The sequence below is a fragment of the Megalops cyprinoides genome, chromosome 12 (assembly GCF_013368585.1).
Source record: "Megalops cyprinoides isolate fMegCyp1 chromosome 12, fMegCyp1.pri, whole genome shotgun sequence".
NCBI classification, from domain to species: Eukaryota; Metazoa; Chordata; class Actinopteri; order Elopiformes; family Megalopidae; genus Megalops; species Megalops cyprinoides.
Window position 1 is genome coordinate 24,930,876 of NC_050594.1, and position 26,589 is coordinate 24,957,464.

Below are 26,589 nucleotides of genomic sequence, written 5' to 3' on the forward strand. Positions count from 1 at the left end.
GGACTATGTACGTTTTTTTTTTTTTAATTCAACATTATGGTACCCTACAATGTATAACAGCTGTGGCCAGGCTTTGTCTCACAGAGCTGTGATACAGCAGTTTTTTTTCTTGCTTGCTCTAAATTACCAACCGTCTGAGAGCTGGGAATAGTGCTTAAATTGGTTCAATGAAAACGATAATTAGCTGAATTGGGTATTTAAGTGCTTTGGTGAAACAGTAACATGTAGACACTGCAACCCCCCTGGCCCAGGACTGTGCTCCCCTGCTGTATAATGACCACAGTTCTACAGTCTAAATGAGTAACATTTTCTCTGTGGGTCCCGCAGTTGCTCAGCAGCTAGAGGTTGGCTTCTGCGTAGCTCATGACACACTCAAAGTCCTTGAAGCTGACATGGCCATCTGAATCTTGGTCCACCTCCCTGTAGGGAAAATGACACAGTTACTTACCCTTTTAAAAGAGTACAGTTAATTCCACACAGTGGGGCGAGGCTCTTCAGAGTGTACGCTCACCTTTGAGGTAAACATTGAGGCCTTTCTGTTTTTAATCTCAACGGGCTGCTGTGCAGTATTTTGTTAAACAGCCACGTTCGCTGTGAACATACATCAGCCCCAACATTCTTCACGCTGAAACCGCAATACCTGTCACCCGCTTGGTATTGCTGAGCTGTAGATGACTGACTTCAGGAAGGAAGCCTTTTTACTTACCCCCACATTCCTATTGTTATTCTCCCTTCAAGCTTTAAGATGTTAGGTAGAAGCTCTAACTTCAGCTTACTTACAGAATTTGCCTCAGGTGTGCTGAAATAGTATTACAATCTGCAAACAATTGTACATCTTGGGTAACCTTGCTTGCCAGGTGTCATGGTATCATGGAGGACTATACAGCTGGTGATATCCCAGCACAATACATAGAAAACTAGCCCATATACTCCCCTTGTTTGCAGGAGGAGAGGAGATTTCTTCAGCCTATTGTACAAATCCCTTTTTTTTACAGGGATTTTTAGTCTGGACACTTGTGTCTTTACAATGAATAAATGGGCATGCTACCACAATGATTTAGCAATTAAAAGTGATTCATATGTATATAAACGTGAACCTCAAAAGTTTACTCAACTGAAAAAAATATATAAATCAGACCTGAGGACACAGTTCCTGTTTTGTTTGTATTACTGCTGAAATATTTGCGTACTACTAGCACAATATTCTTGACAAATACAGATTGAACATATCCATTTGTAGAGCTTCGATACTGTTTTTTGCTAGGACAGCCAGCACAAAGTAACCAACAGTATTATTTCATTCAACGTGTACATATTTTTTCTCTTGTTCTTTCATAATAGCTACAGCATACATAGGTACTACAAGCTACTGTCAAATTAGCATAGCCATAACAATGACTCAGTGCTATGGTTCACTTACCAGACAGCTTGCACTCTAATAGAGTCTAATAGAATCATATAAAATCACAAGATAAACCCATTACTGTGAACACATACATATCTAACCATTAAAATAGCTGGTAGGTGTAGTGTAGTAGCTGTTAGGTTACAGGAATTGTGGCTCCAGAGTTTGGCTGTGACCTGGCAGTGTTTTGACCTTTTCTGCATAATATTGCACCATATTGGAATTCCTCGATCTAGTTGTTTATTCTATGCTCCTCTGACTACTTTCCACTGTTGTAAAAGAAACGGTTTCCATCGCACACAAGTTCAGTCTTTTCGATTTCCATCTTTGCTTTTTTCCTCTACAGAAATCGCCTGGTCTCCCTTCTCTTCTCTGAGCCACTCCCTTCTGCCATAGCAGACTGTCCTTCACATCTCCATGCCTTCACAGACTCTTGGCTCTGCCTAGTAACTGCAAGGCAAGCCTTGTCCCCAGCCTGCCACACAATCTCTATGCACAATTGGTAGGAAGCTAAAAAGCCGTTTTCCTCCAATTTCCTCCACGCACAACACACTTGATCACATCAGAGGATGAGTCATTCCAGCCAATACAGCCGGATAAAGACAGCGCGTGAGCAAATTGAATCGTGTCAATGGAGGGAAGGAAGAAATTACGGCGCAATGGACCCAGCATTTTTCAGTACCATTTCCAACTTGGAGATGAGACAGACATAAGCATTGCGATTGAACTGGAATTCCTTATTTCCCCTTCGCCGACTTGCCTGCCAAGAGACTCTCATTGTCAAAAATTGTATCATGCAAATCTCTAAACGGCAGTGAGCTGCGTTTCAGTGCAATTTGCACATTGGGGATTTATTATCTGCAGGCAGTAACTAAAGGGGGGGAATCGATTCGGGCAAAATGTGCTGGGATCAGATCGGCGCGTCTCCGGCAGACAACAAAACCAACCCGGCGCTGAAAAATTCAGGAGGAACGGCTGGCGCTTCGCCCCGCTTGCTTTCCTCTCTCTCGATGTGATTTCTCTATTATGCTGCACGCAGACTGATTAACTGCAAACACAGCAGATGTGAGGGAAATTTGGTAGCAACAGGGAGGAGAATTAAAACAACATTAAGCATTCAGCAACTGGAAAATCATGCTTCCGTGTTCCGTGCTGATGCTCTCCGCACAAATAAATGTGCGCTGCAGATCTAATTACATTCTAATGTGGCCCTCCCAAGGCGGGGAGAGGGGGTCCACTGAGACCCACCCCCCCACCCACCACCACCCCACACCCCTTTCCGCTGCCCCCCTCCCAAACTCCTCCGCTGCGGTGCTGCCGGCTCTTTTGGATGGACCCCCCTCTCCTGCCTTGTGCCTTCTCCCGGGAGCGCGGAGAGAGGCTCTGTCTCTGTCACATTAGATAGCGGGGTAGGAGAGAGCGGATCCCAGTCCCAGTGCCCGCCACCGCTTCCGACAATTAACAAATAATGAAGCAGAAAGCACCACCCACCGCTTCAGAAACTGGCATAAGTGATGATATGGACATAATCAGCAGCTCGCGACTGAAACGCGACTGGCACGAACATAATCGCGCATACACGACAGTCCAATTAAGCGGTAATGTTGACTGTTTTCCATATCACAGTGTTTGACTGACTGATACAATATTAACACTGAGGCGAGGCATCCTGCAGACAGGCGGCTCGTTCCCATCTGGGAGCGAGGAGGACGAGAATGCGATAGACAGACAGAGAGAGAGAGCGAGAGAGAGAGAGAGAGAGAGAGAGATCTTTCCAAATTGATTCAGCATGTGCTGGCTACAAAACCCTCACTCTATGTCGGGCTGAGGAAGGGGTTAATTTGCGAAATGGTGCATGGTCCCTGACAACCCTGGGAACCGCCTGAGAACACATGAGGGATCTCAGAGCGTTGAGCGTCACACAGAGCTCAAACTTTCTTTCTTTCCACCTGGAAGAGGCTTTTCGTCTCTGACACGGTCACTTCCCTGTAGCTGACTCCCAGCTCACCTGTACAGGGTTATCTAGAGGCTGAGCCAGCGTCCGCATTAGCATTTGAGCAAATTCCATGCGACACGCTTAACCCCTGGCGTCTCCTCAGTTAGTCAGCATTATCATGCAAAGCAGCAGCTGCGTGATTTTTGCAGGTGAGGGGGGCGCGGGAGCGCCCGGGCCGGCGTTTTCCGGGGGCGCGGGCCGTGCCGTCTCCAGACAGGTCGCAGCGGCGGAGTGGTTATTAGCCCTCAGTGAGAGATGAGGAATTTTCTTGGAAGCTAAACTGCGATGAAGGCTCATCGAGGCATGCAGATCTTCTAATTAGCACATTGTCATAGCTAGAATACCGTCGTAATCAGAATAATGGCGCGTGGCTCGAGGATGTTGTCCTCATTACTGTGCTGTGTGGCAGCTGTATCTGTGAACGCTCAGCTAATCAACTCAGCGGTGAATCAGCCAACTCGTGCCCCCCCTTTTCTCCTCAAAAACATGTTTGTTTGTTTGCCGTTTTTTCCCTAACGAAAGGAACAAGAGGAGTAAAATGAAGGCAGTGTAAATAGTGGCATAAATACATAAATCACGCCGGATTTTTTTGGCATCCGGAGGTAATTACGAAACAACAGACATGATTCACGTCTCAGCAACGCTGCACTGGACAAATCTAACTGAAAGGAATACAAGCAGGTTTGGGTCAACGTGAGTCATTCGGTCTCCGCAATCGTAAACTCCACAGAGGTCTGTGGTTAGGGGGGGGGGGGGGGGGGGGGGGAGCTATCCCGCGGGGATTCTGAGGTGACGTCACCGCCACGTACCAGAGGCACGGACAGATTCATCAGACTTTCCACTACCACTCTCTCATTTCGGGAAAAGGGGGAAAGAGAGGAATGCTAAAATATGGCTGCTACTTTGTCAATGTCAAGCTGTGTACTCTCTGTGCTTCCAAACTGACTAAGCAGAAAGCACCCGCGATTCCTCAGAAGGAATCTGATCCTCGCTCTGTGGCTCCAGGGGGAAAATGAATGCACTCTTTGAATGGACATCCACTGTTTTACCCAACATTACATCAGAAAATGATGATGCACCCACATCTGATGTGTTGTGATTCTTGTGACCCGAGGCTCCATTGCACTTGCCACAAGTACACACCTCTATCTGCACGTAGCTCCGCGCGCACAAAAAAACGTACATGTGACATGGAGGTGCGCAGGCAAACAGGAAAGCAAGCCGCCTTCCTTATGAAAACGCTTATGCCCGCCACCTGAGGCATACAGGGGGAAAAAAAAAAAACAGGGAAATATTAAGCGAATCATACGCTCTGACCGCGCGTTGTCTTAATTGAAACTCCCCGCGTTACTCATACGGGCTCGTCTCTTTGCGCATCCAATTCCCCCGACCCCCTGAAAGAGAGCCGCAGTGCCCTAAATCCTGGCGCGCGAGGTGCCATCGCCGGGGCGCTCCGCGCCGGTCGATGGAAACCGCCTCGCTGTGGGAAAGATGTTACGGCCGCAGCTCTTTTTATATTAAGTGTAAATCACTTCCATTAAAAGCATCGCGCCTCGCTGCCATGGCAACCCGGGAAAGCATCAATAGAAGTCATGAAATGTGCAACAATATTCATCCCCGGCGTTGCCCCAGACACGACGCTGCTGCTGCTGCTGCTGTCACAGCCTGCTGGTTTTCAGCTCTGTCGATACCTCCACACCCCCTGGACACAACTGCCAGGGAAGAGAAATGGGTTCTGCCATACAGTGCGCGACATGGTTATATACAGGCTATATCTTACCCCAATGCATATATACATAATCCCAAAGCTGCTTACATGAATAAATCATACTCATCTGTTGTTTTCTTAAAATGACAACGCAGATTACTGTAGCAGCAGGGGGAAAGGGCAATCTTATTATGGCGAGGGCTCGTATTTTCAGGCGTCGGGTTGGGTGTGGTCCTCACGTTTGGGTTTGCCATAGGCCACAGGCCCCACACATGCACATGCACATAGGCACTCATGCACCCACACACACACAAAAATTAGATGTGTACAAAAATCGGGTTCAGACACACACACACAAACACAAACACATACACAAAGATGCGATTTCTACAATAGCCGTCCTCTCTGGAGGGAGCCCTGTGCCAAGAGGGACAGCCTGTTCTTAAACATCCTGCAGGACTGTATTGAAAACTAAGCTGTTTCCCCCAGCAGCGCTGCACACCTCCCTGGACACGGAACATGCCAAACAACACACACATGCTGCCAAGCCTGCAGTCTGACAGAACGGAGAGAGAAAAGAGCGCTGCGCGCACACACACACACACACACACACACACACACACACACACTCACTCACTCACACACACACACACTCTCACACACTCACACTCTCACACACACACACACACACACTCACTCACTCACACACACACACACACTCACACTCTCACACTCTCACACTCTCACACTCTCTCACACACACACACACACACACACACACACACACACACGCACACACACTGGAGCTCAATTCATGCACGCGGCATCCAATCAGACTGGCTCCTCTTAGCCATTTCACCTGGTTATTCAATGCAGGGGGGAGCAAGCTGGCGAGAAGAACAAGCACTCACTTTCAAACCAGTTGCCACCCACTCTTTAAAGAGTTAGCCTGTCAACGCTGTCAGCCTTTGTGTGAAGGGCGATACAGTGTTCCGGCAACAAAGATGCAACCATTTATAAATTAAATATAGTTCCTCCTATGGAGGAAGATGGCTAACTGTATTGTGTGCATCTTGCGATTCCCTCAATTTACTTAATAGCGAGTTACAGTGACTCCAGCGTCTGCATGCCTGTGAGCTAGAGGCAGATATTCCTCAAAGAGTATTAAAAGAGACATCCACAAGACAACCTCAAGAAAACATTTGGCCAACTGGAAGATAAAGCAATTTGTTCCGTGGGCATGCAGGTGGTAAATAGATTTTGTTACTTGGGGGAAGCAGTCCTGCTGGTGGACCTCTTCGGCGCGCATTACCCTGACTGCACATGCATGCTTGTTTGTTCCAAGGCTACGTAATCCTTATAAATGTTTACCTTTCCCTTCATTGGAGTAACTGGAGCCCACAATCCGTTTTAGTCACGGGTAACTCAATTCATTTAAATACAGCCCTTATCCCCAAAACTCAGCCCCGGCTCCCACGTCGTCTGAAGCCACTGAGTCCATTCGGCATAGCTGTCATTTCCCAGCGTCTTCATAATAACTCCTTGGCCGTACCCACTCCTGCGCTAACGCTACGGCTATATAAAGCATCACGATATTCAATCATCATTTACTTCAGGAGAAAGCCGGCCCTCTATTTGTATTACGTTATAATTCATACAACTTTAAAATAGACCCGGCTGAAGACTGAAGTCTATTCCTGACAATCAGCCTGATCCATCATTAAATTTGCTCAGTGTATAATCAGCCACCATAATGAGGGCCACTCAGAAAGGTCTGGAGTCTATTCACACCCATTCATTTCACTGCCGTCTATTGACACTTCTCCACTATTCAAACACTTAACCACTTTATATTTCCCTGCTCATTTGAAGCTTTCAGCACTAACCCATTTAATAGAAAAAGTGGAAAGAACAGCGTTTCCCTACCAAGCGAAATAACAAACCGGCTAAAACAACGGCCCCTGTTAGAGCAAGTCATAAAATGAAACAAAACAGACAGCCTTCACACGCTGCCTGGATTATTGTTTCTTCGGGTTTAGTATCTACAGACGTGTGAAAACAGCAACTCGCCGCCGTCCCTGAGAGAGCTAACCCTCAAGTGGATCGGCCGCCGCGGCATCTTCAGCTGGGCGCCGTCTGACGTTTAGCAACGCTTTTCAGTCCGCGCCAATCACCCCGGCCGACGGCACCTGCAGTCACGCGCCGGCTAGCACTAACTGTGGAATTATCTCACAGAGTACGTGAAGTGTAAATTTCCATCAAGTTGTGGCCGGGGGGGGGGGGAATAAAACAAGGAGAAAAAAAAAAAAATCAGACCCAACTACGATTTCAGCGGAGTTTCACACTCTCGCCCGGCGCCGGCAGAACAGCGGCTGCATTAGAGCTGAAGCTGTCACAGCAATTGAGTGGGGAGAGGAGAAATTAGGCTTCACACGAGGAGGTCCTGCTGGGGAAGAAATGACCCGCCAATTGAAGATGTAAGGATGACAGCTTCTCCAACAAGGTGCCTTCTCCGCTGATTAGGCAGAGAGCTGTCTCCAGCGCCGCCCCGGCCTCTCAGCTGATGGGGGGACCGGCGGGGTTCCACGCCACTTTAGTTAGCGGTGGGTGAATCTATCACGGTCACCTGGGGGGGGGGCCGAAATATGAAACCAAAAATAAAAAGGAGAGAGAGAAAAAAAAATAATACATCGAAACAGACGCCAGCTCTCAAAAACTCTAACACCTGCACCAGAGAGAAGGATACGCCGCTGTGCGACCCCCGGCTGCTCTGGCGCACAGCGGAGGTGGCCCGCGTGCACCATGGGTACCCACAATCCTCTAACAATCTGGTTCCTTTCCTCGGTTCAAAAAAAACTAGCAATCAGAGAAAGGTAGCCGTCCCCTTTCCCGTTCTTGATGTTTCTCTGTTCTCGGTGGATGTTCTGTAGTGCTCTGCGGGTAGGGGCAGTGTGCGCTGTATCCTAAAATACCCCTCTGCTGCTTCGCTGCAACGTTATTTCTTTTGTCACACGCTGGCAGAAGAAGGGCCTTCATCTCTGAGGGACGCCTTCAGAGATCCATCGCTCGCGCTTGTCAGAGCCGGCTGAAATTCGGCAAGCTGCTGGGAATTTGTGTTTTTAAATGCAATTTCGCTCTGAAGTCAAGATGCCACCTCAAAATGGTAGAGTAATGACACGCTCTCTTCCACCTCTGGGAGGGAAGTGCCACTCCACATTGCTCAGAATTTGACTCGCCGCTTTTTCCCAGGTCTGTACGGAAAGAAGCGGCCCGTCAAAAGATGCCTGGTTTCGACTGCGCCGGGCGTGTGAGCAGCGAGTCTGAAAGGAGGCAAGGGTTAACAAGAGCACAACAGCGCAGGTCTGGCTGCCGTCGAATGCTGCATATCAGAGAGAGGCAGGCTGACGTAGCCCAGAGAAAATGCTGGCAGTGAACCAGAGGGCCGAGCTCGCAGGCTGTGTCATCTGCTAACGGTTTGCGTTTGAGACAGGGGCGCATTTTAATTTTCACCATTTTCAGCATGCATTTATACATGTTTTTTTTTTCCCCCCTCTTCTCTTCTCATCTCAAAAAGTCAACACATGCTTGGGAGGAAATTCAAATGCAAAGTGTTGCTGTAAATGTCAGGAACAATGCGGGTCCTGGAGAACAGCAATGTGTGTGGGGTTCTTCCAAGTCTCCGCAGCTCAGCGAGCACATTGCTGCTTTCAGATAAGGGCCACACTTTTATGCACGGGGATTTTTTTACATGAAGATGAGACTGAGCAGACACAGTCATGGGTGTCCTACTAAAACCCTCCCGCATATCAAAGAGGGATCTAGTTGCATCCTTAATTCAGGCATCATTACCGTTATTATCATTTATAAATTCAGCTGCTCTGAAAGGTCTCCGGCAGTGTATTGCTGGAGCTGTTAGGAATAACCAAAGATTTCCCATCAAGGACACAGACCCACACACTCCTTGTATTTGCTACAGTGGCCTGACCCAACTTTTTTTTAAATTCATCTGACATTAGGCTAAATAAATAAATAAAGCTATTTAAATACTCAAATAAATATAAAAGGATAAATAATTCCTCAGTCTGTTCTTTTTGTACTTTTTTGAACTAAATAATGGATAAATATTCTCAATAGTTTATATTTTAAGGGGTGACTGATGGTAAGCATGGGAAATTAGGCTACATGCTGGGCAACAATGTATGTGAATAAGTTCTTTTTTTGTTGTTTATTTGTTTATTCTTTGGACTCCTTCAATATGCTGTGGAGGCTTTAATCATAAGACACTAGAGATTCAAGTTACGCGAAATCAAGTTCTCATTAAAATAATTTGTGGTTGATCTTTTCTGTGCTATTTGTAGGAGTTTTTGGAGTTGTCTGGGAGGTTTGTTGGCTTGGAACATCTGCTCGCGGTTCCAAAAACATGTAACTGATTTAGAGAGTTGGTTCTTTGTAGAACTGGCACTTTAGAATCTTCATCTGAACAATGGTATGAATTCTAGTGATCTAATTAACAGAAGGTACACAACAGTGGCTCAAATTTTTATCTTTTCTGAAAGACAAAACACTCCACACAACGTCTGGAGCAGAACATTGCTTAATTAAAGGAGTAACATAGTTTATATTCCAATGTTGGATGCCTTTTTCAGAATAAAATTTAGGTGTGTACAGCTACCATAGACTAGTTGACTACCAAGAGCCTTTGATGACTGTGGAAGATGATCACATGACTGCTAAATGAATTTGGCAAACTGGAAGAAAATATAGAAAGGGAGGGAGTTGCTCTCTCGCTGAAAAGTAAAAAAAAAAAAAAAAAAAAACACCAAAGCACAATGTCTGCTGTGTTTTAAAGTGATAAAATACAGACGTATATTTATGTATTTCCCCATTTCATTATTTATTTTACCCTTTATTGGCACTTGCTATTTTTTTTTACCTATTTAATTCATTTTGACAAGCTGCCTCCCCCCCTTTTGACTAATGCACAAATTTGCAGTTAACCTATTGACTACCTAGATTCAGTAGTCAAGCGACCCATAAAGCTGACAAATGTCTTTGAAAGTCAGATGAAAGGCTGATTTTTGCTGATACAGACCTACCCAAAACAGGCAGTGTGCTCATTTCATGGAGACAGAGCATGCTGAACTGCAGGGAGTATCAGATCTCATTCTCTGGGATAATCTTACATCGTTTTATTTCAGTCAGTGGAGAAGAGAACAGAAACGGAATGACTACAAGAAAACATGTAATGATTTTGAGGTACTGAGAACAGCATAAATTTGTGTTTTCCAAAAAGTACACACTGTCCAATGAAATACTCAACAGTGTGATACTCCTCAGCCCTGAGTGGCAGTATCCCATGACAGTCTTAGTGAAAGGGGCAGCCAGATTCTGAGCATGCTCAGCAGGAAAGCAGGACAGGCAGCCCCGACGGCCCACAGGTACTGGGTGCATGCTCATCCTTTGGGCTACAGGAGAGGGGACCACAGAGGTGTGGCACTGTTTAAACGCACCAATCACAGGATCCGGCCGCATGGCCACCTCCCGATAACACGAACCCTGGAAATCAGCTTTGATGAGAAGTTGCTGCATCACCATTTGACAGCGGGCCATTGAAATCTGAGATAGCCCACAAAACGCAAGGACACACAAACACAGCGAAAACCGAAAAGAGACGAAAGAAGACAACAACTCCGTTCACGAAAACGAGGGACGACGTAAACGGCGACCGAAGGAGGAATCTGTAAAGCATTCCAAACTGCGTCCGGGTCGCACATTTACTTTACCAGAACGCTTCGGCTGAAAGTATCTACATTTACAGCACAAATGGATGTTGGGATTTTGAGACGGGAGAGTAAACAGTCTGTGGCTCAGACAAACGCAGCTGATTGAGCGGTGTCTGATCTGATTACTGGTTTTATATATCAGGCGCAGCCGGCAAAAGGCACCGGGCGTCCACGGTGTTCGCGGCGTTCGCTATCCGGCAGTAAGGCGGCAGCGACGACAGCCGGCGCTGGCTCTCATTCATTACGATGCACGTTGGGTCGATTCACGGACTTCAAACATCAGAATGCCTCGCAGGCAGGAGGGCGGCTCAGGTGGAGCAAACCATCTCCCGCTCCTGCGGGGTGTCCCAGCGATAGCTGGAAAAATGCTAAGAATTAGAGCCTGTCTAGACACAGATATCCCACCAGAGACCTGAGAACTTTTGAAAAGCTATCAAAAGCGAACATGTGTTTGAAAGTCCAGCGTCTTCGGTTGAAAGCATTAAGTTACCAAAGGCATTCAAAGGGTACCTTTGAAGGAAAACTTCCACTGTTTCAGAAAACTTCCATGGTACTTCTAGTGTATCGGTGACTATAGCTCCACGCTAGCAGTAATGACTGAAGAATTAAACTCCTATGAAGTATTTAAATTTCCTATGACACATGAAACAGTATGAGTGACTGTAGCCGATTCACACAGACTTAACCATGGCTTTAGACATCTGTTTATACTGACCAAGGATCAGCTTAACTTTAATTCTGATTCTGGGAATCCAATAAAAGGCGAAGAGCATGTTCTTAACGTGTTAGGCATGTGTGTGACAAAACTACACACTTAACAAATGACATAGATCATGACCCCTGATGCCCACAGTGTAAGGACACATTGCACTACTGTATTTTATTTGGCTCTATTTGTCAGAGACAACCTACAATGTACATTAATGCGTTACTCAGGTGAATCCTGAACCGGACTTACATTCATGTAAATGTTGGCACTTAGCCGTCTGGTCATGCCCTAAAATAACTTTCGCCACGCTGCTCTCTCAATGACCTTTCCTTCCCTATGGGGTTACAAAAGTGCGCTTCTGTCAGCTCTGACTTTGCTCAAACTAGCACAAACCAGCTCCACAGATTACATCCAGAACAGATTGCTTCATCTATGTGTACATCAACCGCGAGGTCTGAGGTGTGGCGAGAAAAAGATTTATATAAGTGTGTGTGTGTGTGTGTGTGTTAGTTTATATAGGTATAACCTTAGCAGGGAGCATGCAACATTTCTCTGTGCAATATTGATTCAGGAGAGTTCAAGCATTCCATTAGTGATGGGCGTAATTATTTCTGCTTTGCTTAAACAATGGGAACAATATTGCAGTGAAAGCCTCCTTATCAGGCGGGATTGATTTTTGCGCTGCTCGGGTGTTATCTTATCAAGCCTGCGGCCCTCGTGCAGGACAGGCAGGTCTGCGGCTGTCGCCCCGCTCCTCTGCTGAGGGGGCACTTTATTCCCTGACTCACGCCGCTTCCCTCCTCTTCACCGCTTCATGGTTAGAGACCCGCGGAGAGAACGGACGGCAAATTTCCCCTGTGTCAGAAAAGCAGGGCATCCTATAAAACGGGACATGTTTCAGGCTGTTGCCCCATGTCCGTGGACAGGACTGTAAGAACCGCCGGCCTGCGAAAGCATGGTGACTCGCCACAAATACCATTCCCTCCAGGCTTCGGTGAGGCGGCTTCAAGAAGCCTCGTGATATACCAATCTTTACAACAAACAGTACACAACAAGGGCGCGGAATTTTCTGAGCGTTGTTAAAATGTTTCTGAAAGCACCACTGGAAGTCGTACAAGAATCTCTACATCAAGGAATAAAGACGACTGATGGCTTTTTCAATCATTTAGCAGCGACAGTTTGTTAACTTTACTGCTAAATTGATTTATCTGTTACTTAGTGACGATAAAATTAGTAGTGCAGATATGCCAGTCCTTTGATGAAATTATTTAAGGTCATTGCTCTTTGAAGTCCTCTAACTATTGAGCTGCTCAATGGAGTATCTCATGCAGTCCCTTCCAGACAAAAACAATCCAGTTTTTCAAGAAACTGGTGGTTCAGACAGATTCCTCTCAAATCAATTTTACTAGGCCGCGTCTGGTGCAAACACGGAAGCAGTATAGATGTACGAAGTGGAAAAAATGTTATCTATCCTGGAAAACCGTTCAAAAGCAGATTTGCATTGAGCAAGTTATAAGTAACATAATTTGTGCGCAAATGTTATGATGTTGAAGAAAGCCACTGAAATGCAGAGAGGATGCCCTCTGCCTGAAATGATTATATTAGAGAACAGAATGCATTAAACAGGGATACTGTATAACCCCCCTCCCCTTTCTCTGCATGGTGTCCCCCCCCTCCTTCTCTGCATGGTCTGTGACATTATTTTTCTCTCTGACCAATAAAGCAGAGCACATATTTCTGCCCTGGAAAAGGGATTAAGAGAGAAATATGCAGCCGCAGAGCCCCGGCTTAGCGGGAATGTTTCAGCGCGGACCCCGAGAGGCGTAATCCCCTGATGCCGGGCTGACAGGAACCATGCAAATCACACACACGAGGGGTGCAGGCATCCGAGGGAACGCCGCCGCTCCCACTCCCCAACGCAGGAACACCTGCCTCCCTCCGAACTCCTGGGTTAAGTATCCATGCCCTCTAACGAACTGAGTTGGGGGGGGAGGCAAGAGAAATAAAGTTGCTCTTGAAATTTAACAAAGTCCAAGAGCTGGATTAAGCCGGCACATCTGTGACAAACCCATAATCACTTCAGTAGAGGTATCTAGTGCCATTTTGAACTTGATTATAAGATCAGGAGCATTGAGAGATGGTAATCATTTAATCCTCTCAGAACCCAGAACAGCTTTTGATTTCTCAAGCACTCCATCGTTTCCTATTATAGAACTCATTACAAGGGGGGGGGGGGGGGGGGGCATGCAGAAAAAAACAATTTCAACCTGGAAAATGCATTGTATCCATTCTCAAAGCAGGCTTTGTTAACAGAAAGCAATATATTTCTGCACGGCTGTTTTTTTTTCCCCGAGGGGGTCAGCCGAACGCCAGGGGATTAAAGCAGAATTGATGCGGCACATCGGGGAGCTCTCGGCACAGATAAACAAATGGCGCCAAAGGGGCAGGGGTCAGGGCGGGCGAGCCCGGGCACACCGGGTGTAGCAGAGCCCCCCGCTACCCCGCGGCGGCATCCTTTCCCCGTGACCGGTGCGGCAAGCGGGAACCCTTTACGGCGAGCGTCCATCTGCTCGGACAGAGAGTGACGAGGAGGGGGCGCTCGGCGCTGTGAAACACACTGACGCCGGCGCAATGCCGTGTCACGGAGACAGATGGACCGGCGGAGGTTTTTACCTCGGGCCGCTGCGCCGCCGGCAGCGAGCCGGAGCCGCTATTTTCGCCTCCCGAGTTAACCGCTTGCGGCCGCCGCGGAGCGAGGGAGGCTAATGGGACCTCCGCGGCACCGAGACGGACCTTCAGCAATGACCCCCGCGATCCTCTAATCGCGCTAATGCCTATCGAGGATCACCCCCCCCCCCCCCCCCCCGCTCAAGGTGCGGGTTGAAAGGAGGGCTCTCAGAGCCCATTTGCTCCCTGGAAGGAGCGGACGTCTGAGGGGGCCGGCGGGCTCTAATGTTCCCAGACATCCCCATCAGCCTGTCAGTCAGAGAGAAGACTTAATGCAGCGGGGCTGACAGCGCCTGATCTTCCACAGATCCCCTCATCAACATGGCAGCCCGCCCGGGCCGCAGAGCAGGGAAAAACCTCAGCCCCCGCATGCAACAGCCACAGCACCAAGGAGCAGGCCGGCGCCTTCTCAAAAAGCAAAAGCACAGCTAAAGAAGGAAAAAAAACACAACAACAACAAAAAACAGGCAACCCCGCCGTTCAGCAGCGAGGAGAGAAGCTACTACTGTAAATGTCAACAGCAACAGATAAACAGAATCAGAGGGGGTGCGTGGGGCGTTTGTCTTTTACACTACCTGAGACCGAGGAGAGCGGTGATTGAAGTGAAACAAACTCCGCTTTCTGTTTACCGACTCCCGGCAGGAGCGCGCGGCTTTCCGCGTTTGCCGCCAAAGTGTTCGGGTGTCAGTCACATGCATTGAGCAGCGGGTGGCAAAAAGCTGCCTCCGACGTGAACACGAGGGGGGGGTGCTGTTCTCACCGGTCACCTGCGTCCCACTCACCACATTCGTGGCATAATCAGCTTCAGATCCGCGCAATAAGATGTACCCGTTTGATGCCGTGTCCTGTGTGTGACCGCATCTGCACCACACGTAAGGAACCTGTTGCGGGCGCCGCAAATAACTAATTCATCCTGGAGAGCTCTCTCTGTTCATCAATGGCGTTTCCTTATTTTGATCTCGCTTTGCAAGCCCATGAAAAATGCATTCTGGGATGTGTAGTGCCCTCACAAAGTGCATGTTGGATAAATAAAAGATCCAAGCGCCAGGCCCGAGTTTGGTTGGGGGCGTCTGCAGGCCTCAGGGAATGCCGGCACACGGTCTGCCGCTGTCAAGGGGAAATGGATGGCTCTTCAAATTTCAAACCAGAGAGTGCTCTCACATCCTGTCCCCTGCAGATGACCGGGTGCCCCCTCCTAACCATTAGACATGTCCAAGTATCATCAACACATGCACTACAAAATATTACATCTTCAGCAGCTAACATTCATAATACATCTTTGTACTACTACATGATTAAGGTAATCTGTTTGATTGCACGCTGAATTAATACATAAAAACACACACACAGTTTTTACATAGCGACAGATCTGTACAGGGAATGAATGCCCACCCATGCAGCAGAATGAGACTGCCTGAAACACCTAAAGTGGATTCGTGAGCAATGGTGACAAGTTCCGTTTAGCGATGAAGACGTTTTTGTGTGGATCACCATAATGGATGTCAATGAGTATACTACAGACATGTAGAATAATTCACTAATTGTTGGGCACCATCGGTCCAAGTGTGGCCAGGAGCGTCTAGTTTAGACAGAGCTCCACTAGTAGTGATTAATGGCAACCAGACAGGGTGCCGCACTGTTGAAGTTCTACTGTGGGCTCATCCTGACTTGTAAACACTCCAAGGGGACAACACACGTCTCCACGTGTCTGCGAAACAGCAGCTTTCCAACAAAATGGGAACGTGACATTTGTGCCACAGAAACACTTCCTGCCAGATTTCAGCCCCATCGAATATCTGTGGGACGGGCCAGGACTAAATTCGACACGTATGGCTAAGAGACTGGCGCAAAGGCACACGTGCTTGTCCTGTCTCCACGAGAGGAGTGGGACAAAATCCCAAAGGATGAAAATCTGCCACCAGGTAAAATGCTTGCGTCAGAGATACATGCAGATGCTTGTAATTTTCCCATTGGTGGCCATGTACAGCACCAACCTGTGAATTTCATACTTTACCCCCTGCTGTTCAGTGCTGTTGATGAGAATATTAATATCAAAAACATCAAACAAATTAAACAAAAAGTGAAGTTACCTGCTGTACTTCACGCCATTTCAATAACAGCTTCCATATGTGCGTATGCAATTAGTGCACGTACTTTCTAATACTCCTTATATACAGTACCAAACGTCTGGACTTACCTGATTAAGATAATGAGAAACACACATTCAAAGACATTTTGATCTAAAGACTTATACTTAAATGCTTGAAATTTGTTTCTTAGACAAATATAAATTATGAAGTTGATGCCTATGTTTGTGTGAATTTCTACTTTGAAGAATCCAAAATATAAGATAGTTCTGATTTGTTTAACATTTTTGCATAACATCTTTAATGGTATTTCATAGTTTCGATGTCTTTACTATTATTTTAAAATGTAGAAAATAGTAAAAATTAAAAAGAACCCCTCTGTGAGTAGGTGTGTCCAAACACTTGTCTGGTACTGTACATACACATAAATATATATATGAATATCGCCATCTCTCAATATAAAGAAAATTGTTGCCGTAATCGGGTTAGAGCAACGTGTCCTGGTTACACAACACCTCCCCAGGATCAGGCTGGTGATCTGCTCCTGCGCAGCTCGGAGAACAAGTGGCCCGGACGGTAATCTCTGACGACAGACCGCTTCCTCCATTCATGCCAATTCGCTGGGTTTCTGCCGGGCAACCTGTGCGCGGCCGAGCGCCCGCCTTGCGCCAGCAGCCCCCCCCCTCCCCTTTTCTCCCTGGCACGTTGGGGGGCGTTGGCAGCACCGGGCTCCGGAGAAGTCCGCAGGCGCCGTCGTCTTTTTTCGCTGGCGTTGGGGAGGAGGAGGGGGGGAGGTGCGAGCGGTCAGGCTCACAGCAGCCATGCTGGGAGCAGGGAAAAGACTCTCTACGGTGACAGCTTGGATGTAATTTCCTTTAATGTCCCTGCGGTTTCAGCCGCATAATGTGGGCGGGAAAAAAAAAAAAAAATACTTTGATTATTCTACAGAAAGGAAAACACTATAACAGATATCTGAGGGGCCAAGCAAGCCCATGAGAGATGTAAAATCCATTGGAAAGTCAATACCGTGCATAAATAAGGCAGAATGCACTTAACTTGCAGCCTCGATGTGCGCCGCACAACTTACATTAGTGCCTCGGAATGTGTGCGTTTTGTCATCCCTCTTTTATCACCTTCCTGCACAGGAGTAACCATTTCACCGTAACGAAATAACTGCCGCGCTCATTGGCGCCGCCGGACGTCAGGTGACGCCGTTCTCTCCAAGGCCTTCCCACGCGATGCCAATGCAATTTCAGAACGCGACAGAGATTAATTGAGAGAGATGGTGAGTGGGACTTTAGCGTGTAGCGGGGCGCGTGTGTGAGCGCCCGTGTGCCGGAGCCCGGGCTCCAGTGAGCGGTCTGATAGGATTCTCCGGAGGCCGGAGCCGGAGCCGGGACGGGCGCGGGCAGAGGCGGCCCGGTCCTCCAGCGTGGCGAGCGGGGGCCCGGCTCCCCCCCCCCCACCCCCACCATCGCCCCGCGCCACGCGCTCTCCTCTTCCCGCTCTCTCAGCCAGGCGCGGCAGACCGGGGCCTCCGCTGGGATCCCCCCGCATTATTATCGCAGCCCGGCAGCTTACTGTTTCCATGGCTTTGCGGAGATGGATTAATTATGCCATTTAATGTGTTTATTTCCCTGTCCGTGAGGCAGAAAAGTTCTGTGGCGGGGGTGGGGGAGGGCGTTTCTGTATGGTCTCCGGTTGGCGTGCGAGGCGGTGCGGGCCGAGACTGCTCCAGCCGGAGCGCAGACAGGGAGGTGCGGGTCTCTCACTGCGCACTGCACCTGGGCCCCTTGGCTCTCCTCTCCTTCCACTCAGTCAGTTCCGCGTCTCCCCAGCTCAAACTACCTGTAGGCCGGCTGCTCCGTTTGCTACCCCCAACGCTCGGTGCGAGCTCTTCAGGCTCGGCGACTATCGCCGATGACACGCAGCGTGTGCCTGCACTAGACAGAGAGAGGCCGTCTGTGTCCTCCACAATTATCGCTCACCGCGCTCGGTGGCTCCATCCATCACGCTGACCCTCCGGTTATTTTCCCCCGCGCTCTGTAATCACTTAGAGACAAGGCGTTTTTTGGGGCTGCCATCAAAACCCATCGTTCACAGCGCGCTCCCGAAGAAACAAGACAAAACAGAGCGTCCTTATGACAGCTCCGGGAGCCATAAACAATCTGTGGAGCGCAGTCATTTAAATTCCATAGGTAGAGAAACGGAACTTCAAAAATAAACTCACTACAAAAAATATGTCAATGTCATTTACCCACAACAGAGCGCAACTAAGTTTCTCTTTACGTCACTCCCCGAGAATCCATTTATAGTCAGAAATGTGCAAAAACCCCTGCTGTTTCGAGAACTAAAATCCATACTGAGACATTTACTCTAAACCAACACACCCCTTGTGTGGTCTGTAAGGGAGCAGAAGCCTCATCAAAGGGGACTCAAACATCAAACCCACCACTTATGACCCAATGTGTTGCTGGATATCTCAGACTGGGGCAACCACGTCCAAGCTGGGATGGCTCAAGGGGTCAGAGCTTATCCCATTTTCTGCGGCATGAAACAGCTTGGCTTAAAAGCGCGCCCCCCGGACATAACGTAAGCCGTCCGAGAGCCAGCCCATCTTTTTGAAAAACAAGACGCATAAACACGCTACGCTGCGCGCCAATCAACGCGCAATTTTTCTTTCTTTTGTGCTGTAAAAAGTAGTCATTCATCACACTGAGGATGAAGCAACAGCATGGCAAAACAAACTACTGGCACAATTTCAGACTTGAGCGCTCAACAATAATGGATCTTTGGCACGTCAAATCTAGCAGCGCTTCCTGAACACACTCAGAGAAGTTATCTGGGCAAAGTCGAACTTTTTTGATGACAAGAGCTTCATCATTTTTCACCATCAAGACATATGCACGCCATGCGTGTACCCAGCTACACATTAATTAATTACAGTCTTCTGGACCTTTGCAAGAGCACGGGACCCAATCAAAGTCTGATATACTAGCAGTGGACCAGCTACACTGTCCGGCGGACGTGATTCAAACTGGGGGGGTGATAGCGATTGGTGCAGCAGGACTCGGAGCTGTAGAGCAAAAAAACTTTAATGGTTCCCGCCTTTGAAGGCAGACCTTCCATGTAGAGGATGTTCAATGATAAAAATGTTAAAGCACAGGGATGAGAGCCCATCCTCAACTCCCCCGGGTTCCAGCTCCTCATCCGCCACAGCCAATCACAGACAGGCTTCCCGCGGCTGGAGGCAGCCAGACACTTACAGGAGCACTCTGCTCTTTTTTCTCCCTCTCATTTTCTTTTGCAGTTAACAAGCTCCGTTAAGAAGCGCCGGGCAAGTATCAGTTTGATTACCAATTTTGCCAAATCAGAGCGGCGACACGTAGTCAAATTACGGCCGCAAAACAGAAATCAAAGAAGGGCTCTTTACGCGGTTTATCGTTCCTCTCCTCCTCAGAAGCGGTGGGGGGGGGGGGGGGGGGGGTAATATCGGCCCTGCCTTCACAACGACCTTCAGAGGAAATTCAGCCAGCGACTTCAAGGCCGGACTGACCAATCAGCTCCCTGCCTGGGGAGATCAAAGGTAAGCCACCACTCTTCAGGGAAAGTCATTCAAGGAAGGCTTTCAATTCCTTCACGGAAGCTTGCAGGTAATCTAGAGATTTGCGGGGACCTGGACGCTAAATGGCACTCCACTTTCCGTTTTCCCTGGATGCAGAGAAAGTTAGTGAGAACCTGTCTCTGATACTTGCCTGGAGGGAGAAAAACACAACCTCTTATGGCCCAAAAAACTAAAACCCCAATCAAATGAAACAGCTTTAATCAAATATCCCCCTAGTTTTCCCTTCAGGTGCTTTTCAGGATTAATACACCTTAAATAGATCCTCCACCTAGAAACTATCAGTTGATATGCTGTTACCTAGGAAACAAGCAGCATGCTTTATTTGAGTTTGGTGCCTCTGACTGGTAGAACATCATGAAAATGACATCATTGCTCGCTGACAGCTTCAGAATTCCTTCTTTTGTCTGTGAATGTTTGGCTTTTTAAAACATGCTTCCAAAAGCAACTGGTATACCGATTATGAGAGACATCAACATTAAGCTTGAATACTGTAAAAGACAATCCCTGAGTTACATAAGGGTTACACTATAGAAGTAAATTGGATTTTCACAACTCGGATTTTACTCTTAAGATACACATTTATGTCTGCATCCCCTCCTACATCTGCATTCACGCCACATAATTTTTTTAATTGCTTATCTCATGAATGCTGTAATGCTTCTGAATACACTATACATCTCAGATTCTCTTATACATCCTAAAGGTTTTTACATAAAGTCAACTTCATCCATATGACATGAAGTCACTATTTTGTATGCAAATCTGACATATTGAGCCATGTGTTAAGTGATTTACTGAACCATACATATTGTTGCACTTCTATCCTGTGGTTCATTGTACATGTCGTCCCATTGTATCTTGTACATTGACATTTTTCATCATTATTCTTGGCATTTGATTGCTTTATTGACCAAAACACCCTAATTAAATCAATGAATTCAAACACGCTGGAAAACGTTATTCTCTGGGTCATGTTGCCGCTTTCATGCTGAAGTTTGGTTCAGATGCATCAGGATCAATTTAAAATATGACAGCAGTTTACTATTTATCTGTTATAAGTAAGAATCCAGTTCTGGGTCATTTTGGCCGAGCGTCACTGAAACACACAAAGGGGCAAAGGGAGAGAAACGGCCCCTTCAGCTCGATACTTAAATAAAACACCTTAAGTATCGCACAACTTAAGTGGCCATAAAAGCACTTGTCACCCTCTGAGGACCCATCCACTCCTCCACACCCCTGAGCGCAACGCCTGAAAGAGTATTTATTCAAACAGCAACCGTGCGGCGTGGCAACTGAAGCAGCGCTGCTATAAAGCGGGGTTTCCAAATCGCATGTTAAAAATGCGCCGTGCCGTAATGAAGCCGAAACTTCAAAGCACTGCAGTCTGCGTTCATGTGCCAGCGTGCATGCGAGTACAGGATGTTCGTTTTAAAAAAAAAAAAAATACTGCCCAGGCATTCATCCCTTAATTACAGTATACCAGCTATGTGAAAGTACCTGTTTAACAACATTGGCAAATAAACTCTGATTTTTAATTAAACGGTACGCAGACAAAACTGAGCTGCCAAACAAATGTCAACTTGTATATACCCCAGAAACTTGTGTGTACTGCACAAGGTATGTCTCTTCTTACACATGGAAGAACAGAAGCTATGGTGAAGGGTGCCAGTTAATTCATTAGCATTTTAATGACAACCATCAATGGCCTTTCTCAACAACCAGGGTAAGTGTTGGCTAACCAAGTGGATGCCTCATTTCCTGGCCTGGCAACATCTTGCAGTGAGCAACCTAGAGGCATTCTGTCCCCAGTCACACGTTGCATGGCCCTCTCCAGATTGAAAAGGAAGGTTTTCTGGATCTAATGTCTGTGCTGTAGCATATAATTGGTCTTTATTTTAAAGTTTGCAGATTAGCAAACTCTGGTGTTTCTTTTCCAATGTCGCAGGTATAAAGTGTGGCCAGTTCTTATCACTGCAGAGCAAGGATATGTTTCATGTTGCAGGCAATTTTCAACTCAACTAGCCTGACAGCGGTTTCTGCTTCACCACATTAAAATTTCAAGCATTGGCTCAAAACGAGGCTCATGCAGAGAGGGAGGTGCCAAGCGGAGACATGTAAAACCGCACACAGGTGGAACATCAGCCACCTCATCCGCTCAGCGTCACGCGGCACAGCGCCACGCGCCCGGCCAGCCACCAAACGGCCACTACCCATTCACGACCACGGCTCCTGCGTTGAGTACAGCGTGTATGATTTAGTGCTAAGAATAACGATGAAGAAAGTCATTGTACAAGGCACAATGGGAAGACATTCACAATGCACCGTGGGACAGAAGTGCAACAATACATATGGTTAACTAAATCACTTAACCCATGGCTCAACATGGAAGATTTGCACAGAAGATAGTGACTTCATGCAATATGGATGAACATGACTTTGCATAAAAGGCTTTATGATGTATAACATGTCGATTCAGCACTGGGAGGACTGATGCTGGATAAACAGCAGCCACAAGGCCGGCGCTGTCAGGACCCCAAGCAGTGCTCTTTCCGCCCGCACCTTTGCTAACCAGCCCTATGAGCCTCAACCAAAACGGTGCTTCCGTCTTTCAGAGCCAGTGTTACCTTGGTATCACTCAACATCCGTCTGGAATGTTTCTTCAGGCCAAGAAAAATGACTGCTTTCATGCAGACATCAGTGTCAGTTGATTAATATAATCCCAAATTCAATGCTAGAAAGCGCCTGAAACCAGTATGTTTATGCATAGGCTACATATTAGAAGCAGTATCATCAGATTAAATTCCTTGCGTATTAAACTATATAAAATGTAGCCAAGGTGTGGACGGCATACAAATGAAGCGTTTCTCCCTGCCTGTGGCGCCGGTTTCCTGCATATTTCTGTCATAGCTGTGAGCTGTGAGGTTATAGAGGGACACGTTTTCTTCAACGTTCCCCCGTTCCCTCCGTCCTCTCTCTCCCCGCTGCCTCATCGTCACAGGAAGTCACGCGAGAAACCCGCGCGGGCCTTGCAGTCCAGTTTACAGCTGCTACCCGGGACACAATCTGCTTTGTTACACTCAAACAGGAGCAATTTCGCTCCTGTCAAGCACGCCTCCTCCTGAAACCACTCGGCTTAAGGGGCCAGGAAGGATAGCGCTCACCTCAAGCACCGCATTTGTTTTTTTATATATTTCTGGAGAATTACTGCCGGGAGTGCCAGTCGACTCAAAAAGGCTGTTCATGCGCTTTACAAACTATATATGAGGCATCCAGTCTAACCTTTAAAAACAGCCACAGAATCGGTGAAATGAACTGGAATTTACAGCTTATTTAAAGGTAGACAATATAACTATAAATATCTATTACTTACTAGTCCCTAGTAAATGTATTTAATGCAACAAGGGAAAAAATCCTTATTTAACTAGTGGTCTGAGTAAATAAAAACACAGTAAAAGAAAACAAAACACCCAACTCCAGCAGCCGCGGTGCAGAAAAGACGCGCTCATTTCCGACGCATCTCCCTGCCAGAGCGGCACAAATGGCGGTAAGTAATGAAAGCGAAAGCAGGTAACTACATTTTCCGCCGCTTATTATCATAAGCGCTTATCTCCCCATCTCCCCGGAGACGGGCCTTGTGTTTCACATGGGTAGAACAAAGCCCCTTTACCAGACCACCGAACGTGGGGGTTTTGATGGACATATCGGCCCCATCTTTATTAGCGGAAACCCGGGGGGAGAAAATCACCTCCGAGGGCCGCCGCGAGCCGCTATCTGCCTCAGACAGCGTGAGATAGCCCGCTCGGCGACCCTATTTAAAAGACACTTATATTTTCACTTCAAAGGAACGTAGACTTCAGTTATAGCTGTTGATATTCCCGATAGCGGCGCAAAAAAAAAAAGTTGGAAATGACTGTTCGTTAGAATCCCTCCAAGGGATGTCGAGTTGCACCGGGGGAGGCCAATGTAATTTTCATGGAAACGATATGGCCACACAAAGATCCAATTGGAGGCATTCTGAGTTGCTCCCTATTGCGCTTGTGGTTAACGGTACACACAAGCGATTCCTCCCGGAACTCTAGGTCTGGGGTAATGACAGAGGCTGGATGTGCGAAACGTGCGTAAGATGGCTTGAGGTTCGTCCAGCGTTGTTCAGAGGAGCTCAGCCACTTCCTCCCAAACCGCACCGGATCCCGGCGCCTCCTCACCTTCCTCGGACCCTGGTGAGCGGAAAGGAACGGGGATCGGCTCTGTGTGACCCGTCCGTGTGCGAGGAAAGAGCCCTCACCCTTCACAGCTCCTCCAAAGCCCCTGACCTACACCGCTGTGAAAGAGCAGCCACAGGCAGGGGGCAGCGTGCTGAGCACCGATTCACTGAGTCCAGGGGAACCAACGTGATTACTGCATTACCCTCTGGCACCCTGCAACCTGCTCTCTAAAAAAAAAAAAAAGCCCTCCTAAATCTGGGAGGACTCCAAGGAATACATGAAAATAACAATAGTAATAGTAACCACACAAGCCTGAAGTCCAGAAAGTGAAAATTCAAAGTGAGAAGAAAATTAATGAAAACTAATTTCAATCCCTTCCAAGTGGCCTTGCATGACATGAATAAATGTATATATTTAACTACTCTGAGAAGATAAGCATCAAAGTACTGCAAGATAAACAAAAGGCATTGGTCTGACTGATTACATTGGTTTTTTTCTCTTTTCAATTTGGCTTCTGCTGGTGCGACAAAGAAACAAACTCTAAAGAAGGAGGCATTCTAATATGCTGAATGGGATGATTCAGTTCCGTATGCTGCGATAATAGGACACACAGGATGGCTCCATTCACCTCCGTAGCTGTCACCCGGGCCCTCTCTACACTTCAAATGTAGCTTTAAATCCGGCTTTCACAAGATCTGGCTGCAGCAACACATTTTTTATAGTGTGAAGACATTTAAAAAAAAAAAATCAACCGACGTCCACGTCCAGCATGGGAGTCTTTCACATTGCGGCCTCGAGCCACTCAGAGCCAGGGAGTTAAAGAGAAAAGAGGTCATGCGTTCAGTGCACTCTGTCACAGGTGACCAGGTCAGAGGTCAGGTTAGAGTTTGCCAACCTGTCAGAGCTGAGCAGCAGATTTTGTTTGTGCTGAATGTCTTTCTTTTCAGCCACTGTTAAACAGCCGCTACAGCCAGTTACTTCGGTTGTGACACTATTGATTATCTAAGACAAACAGCACATGGTTATATTCCTCTTTGCGCAAAGAGAAGAAGAACTCTGCTCAAAGGTCACGACCTGCACGTGCCTGCCTAATCGTCACACGCGGCCTTGCCCGTCACGGAAGGGAGAAAGAGAGAGAAAGAGAGGAGGGAGAAAGAAAAACAGAACGTGGCAGGGCTCCATCAACGGCTATGCAGGCACCGAAAGCCACATATCACTGGACCATTAGCTGCCTTTTCAATGGACAGCGCATTAAGGATGGAGCTGCTTTATTGTGCTTTCATTAAGCTCATTGTGTCAACAGGAGGAAAAAAAAAGCGTACTTTAAGGGATTTATTCACTGAGAGCTTCCACAGGCAGGCAGTAAAACTGCAGGGCGGTGATACCTCCTTTCACAATGCTACAAAGGAAATGTAATTACCTTGATATGGTGGCAAAAGAAAAGGGCAAACTTTCAATATGCAGTAAATGTGCTCACGCTGGGCACAGGCGAGGCTAATTTGCCACTGATCTGTTCAGGTTTTTTTTTTTTTTTTCCTTCCCCACACAAACACAGGCTTCCCCTTGTGGGGGGAAACGGTCCGGCCATTACAGGGCGGCGCGCAGCCGGCGACGGCGACTCTTTGAGTCGGCGGGACCGGGGGCCGCTGTCGGGCTCGGATCTGAGGCGCTTTGTCACACTGCGGTGCAGCCGGCCAGAGCGCACGCCATTTGCAGTTTGCACAGAAACTGGAGGTGCATGCCGCTGCTTCTTCCCACCATAGCTTTGGGGAATGGAGATATTCACATTAATATTCCAAAAATGTAAAAAAAAAAAAGAAAAGAAACGAATCATTCTGGTTAAGAAAAGAGGAACTCCAAAACAACTTCAACTTAAGAATGCTAATTAATTCACTTACTCCTCAGTCCCAATTTTAACAAATTAAAGGATCTCGGGCTGAGAAATTCACAGCAATAGCAGCTTTGCAGTAAGTCTGGATACATTTCTATTTTTTTTTTTATAATGAAATAATACCCTGTATGTCGATATTAAATTGCACTTCCCTTTGATAAGGGTGAAGACTTTTAATTCACATTTTTAAATTAAGTTTTTGTAGTTTATAGTCACTTTTCAATTAATATAAGCACATGAAAAAGGTCAACGCTGCAACATCATTAATCATATTCATAACAATCAAATTTACAGTGTATCGAATGCCAACAAAAAAAAAAGAACTTGCCCATTATCAAATTATACCTTAATAAGAGAGAATGACATCGTGCTTCTCACAGGACGTTTCATGCAAACACACGGTTAATAGGGACAAGCCAGGGCTCTGCCAAATGAAATCCTCTGCTAAATAGA

At 47.1% G+C, this 26,589-nt stretch overlaps 1 protein-coding gene across 1 annotated transcript in view; it reads right to left on the bottom strand.

Moving 5' to 3' along the window:
• Positions 1–324: 324 nt before the first annotated feature.
• efcab11 (EF-hand calcium binding domain 11) overlaps positions 325–26,589 on the bottom strand; it is a 40,522-nt gene continuing 14,257 nt past the window's right edge. The window contains exon 7 of the mRNA XM_036542358.1: positions 325–420. Coding sequence (XP_036398251.1) covers positions 339–420 — 82 coding nt within the window. The 3' untranslated portion in view covers positions 325–338. The remainder of the gene's footprint in view (positions 421–26,589) is intronic.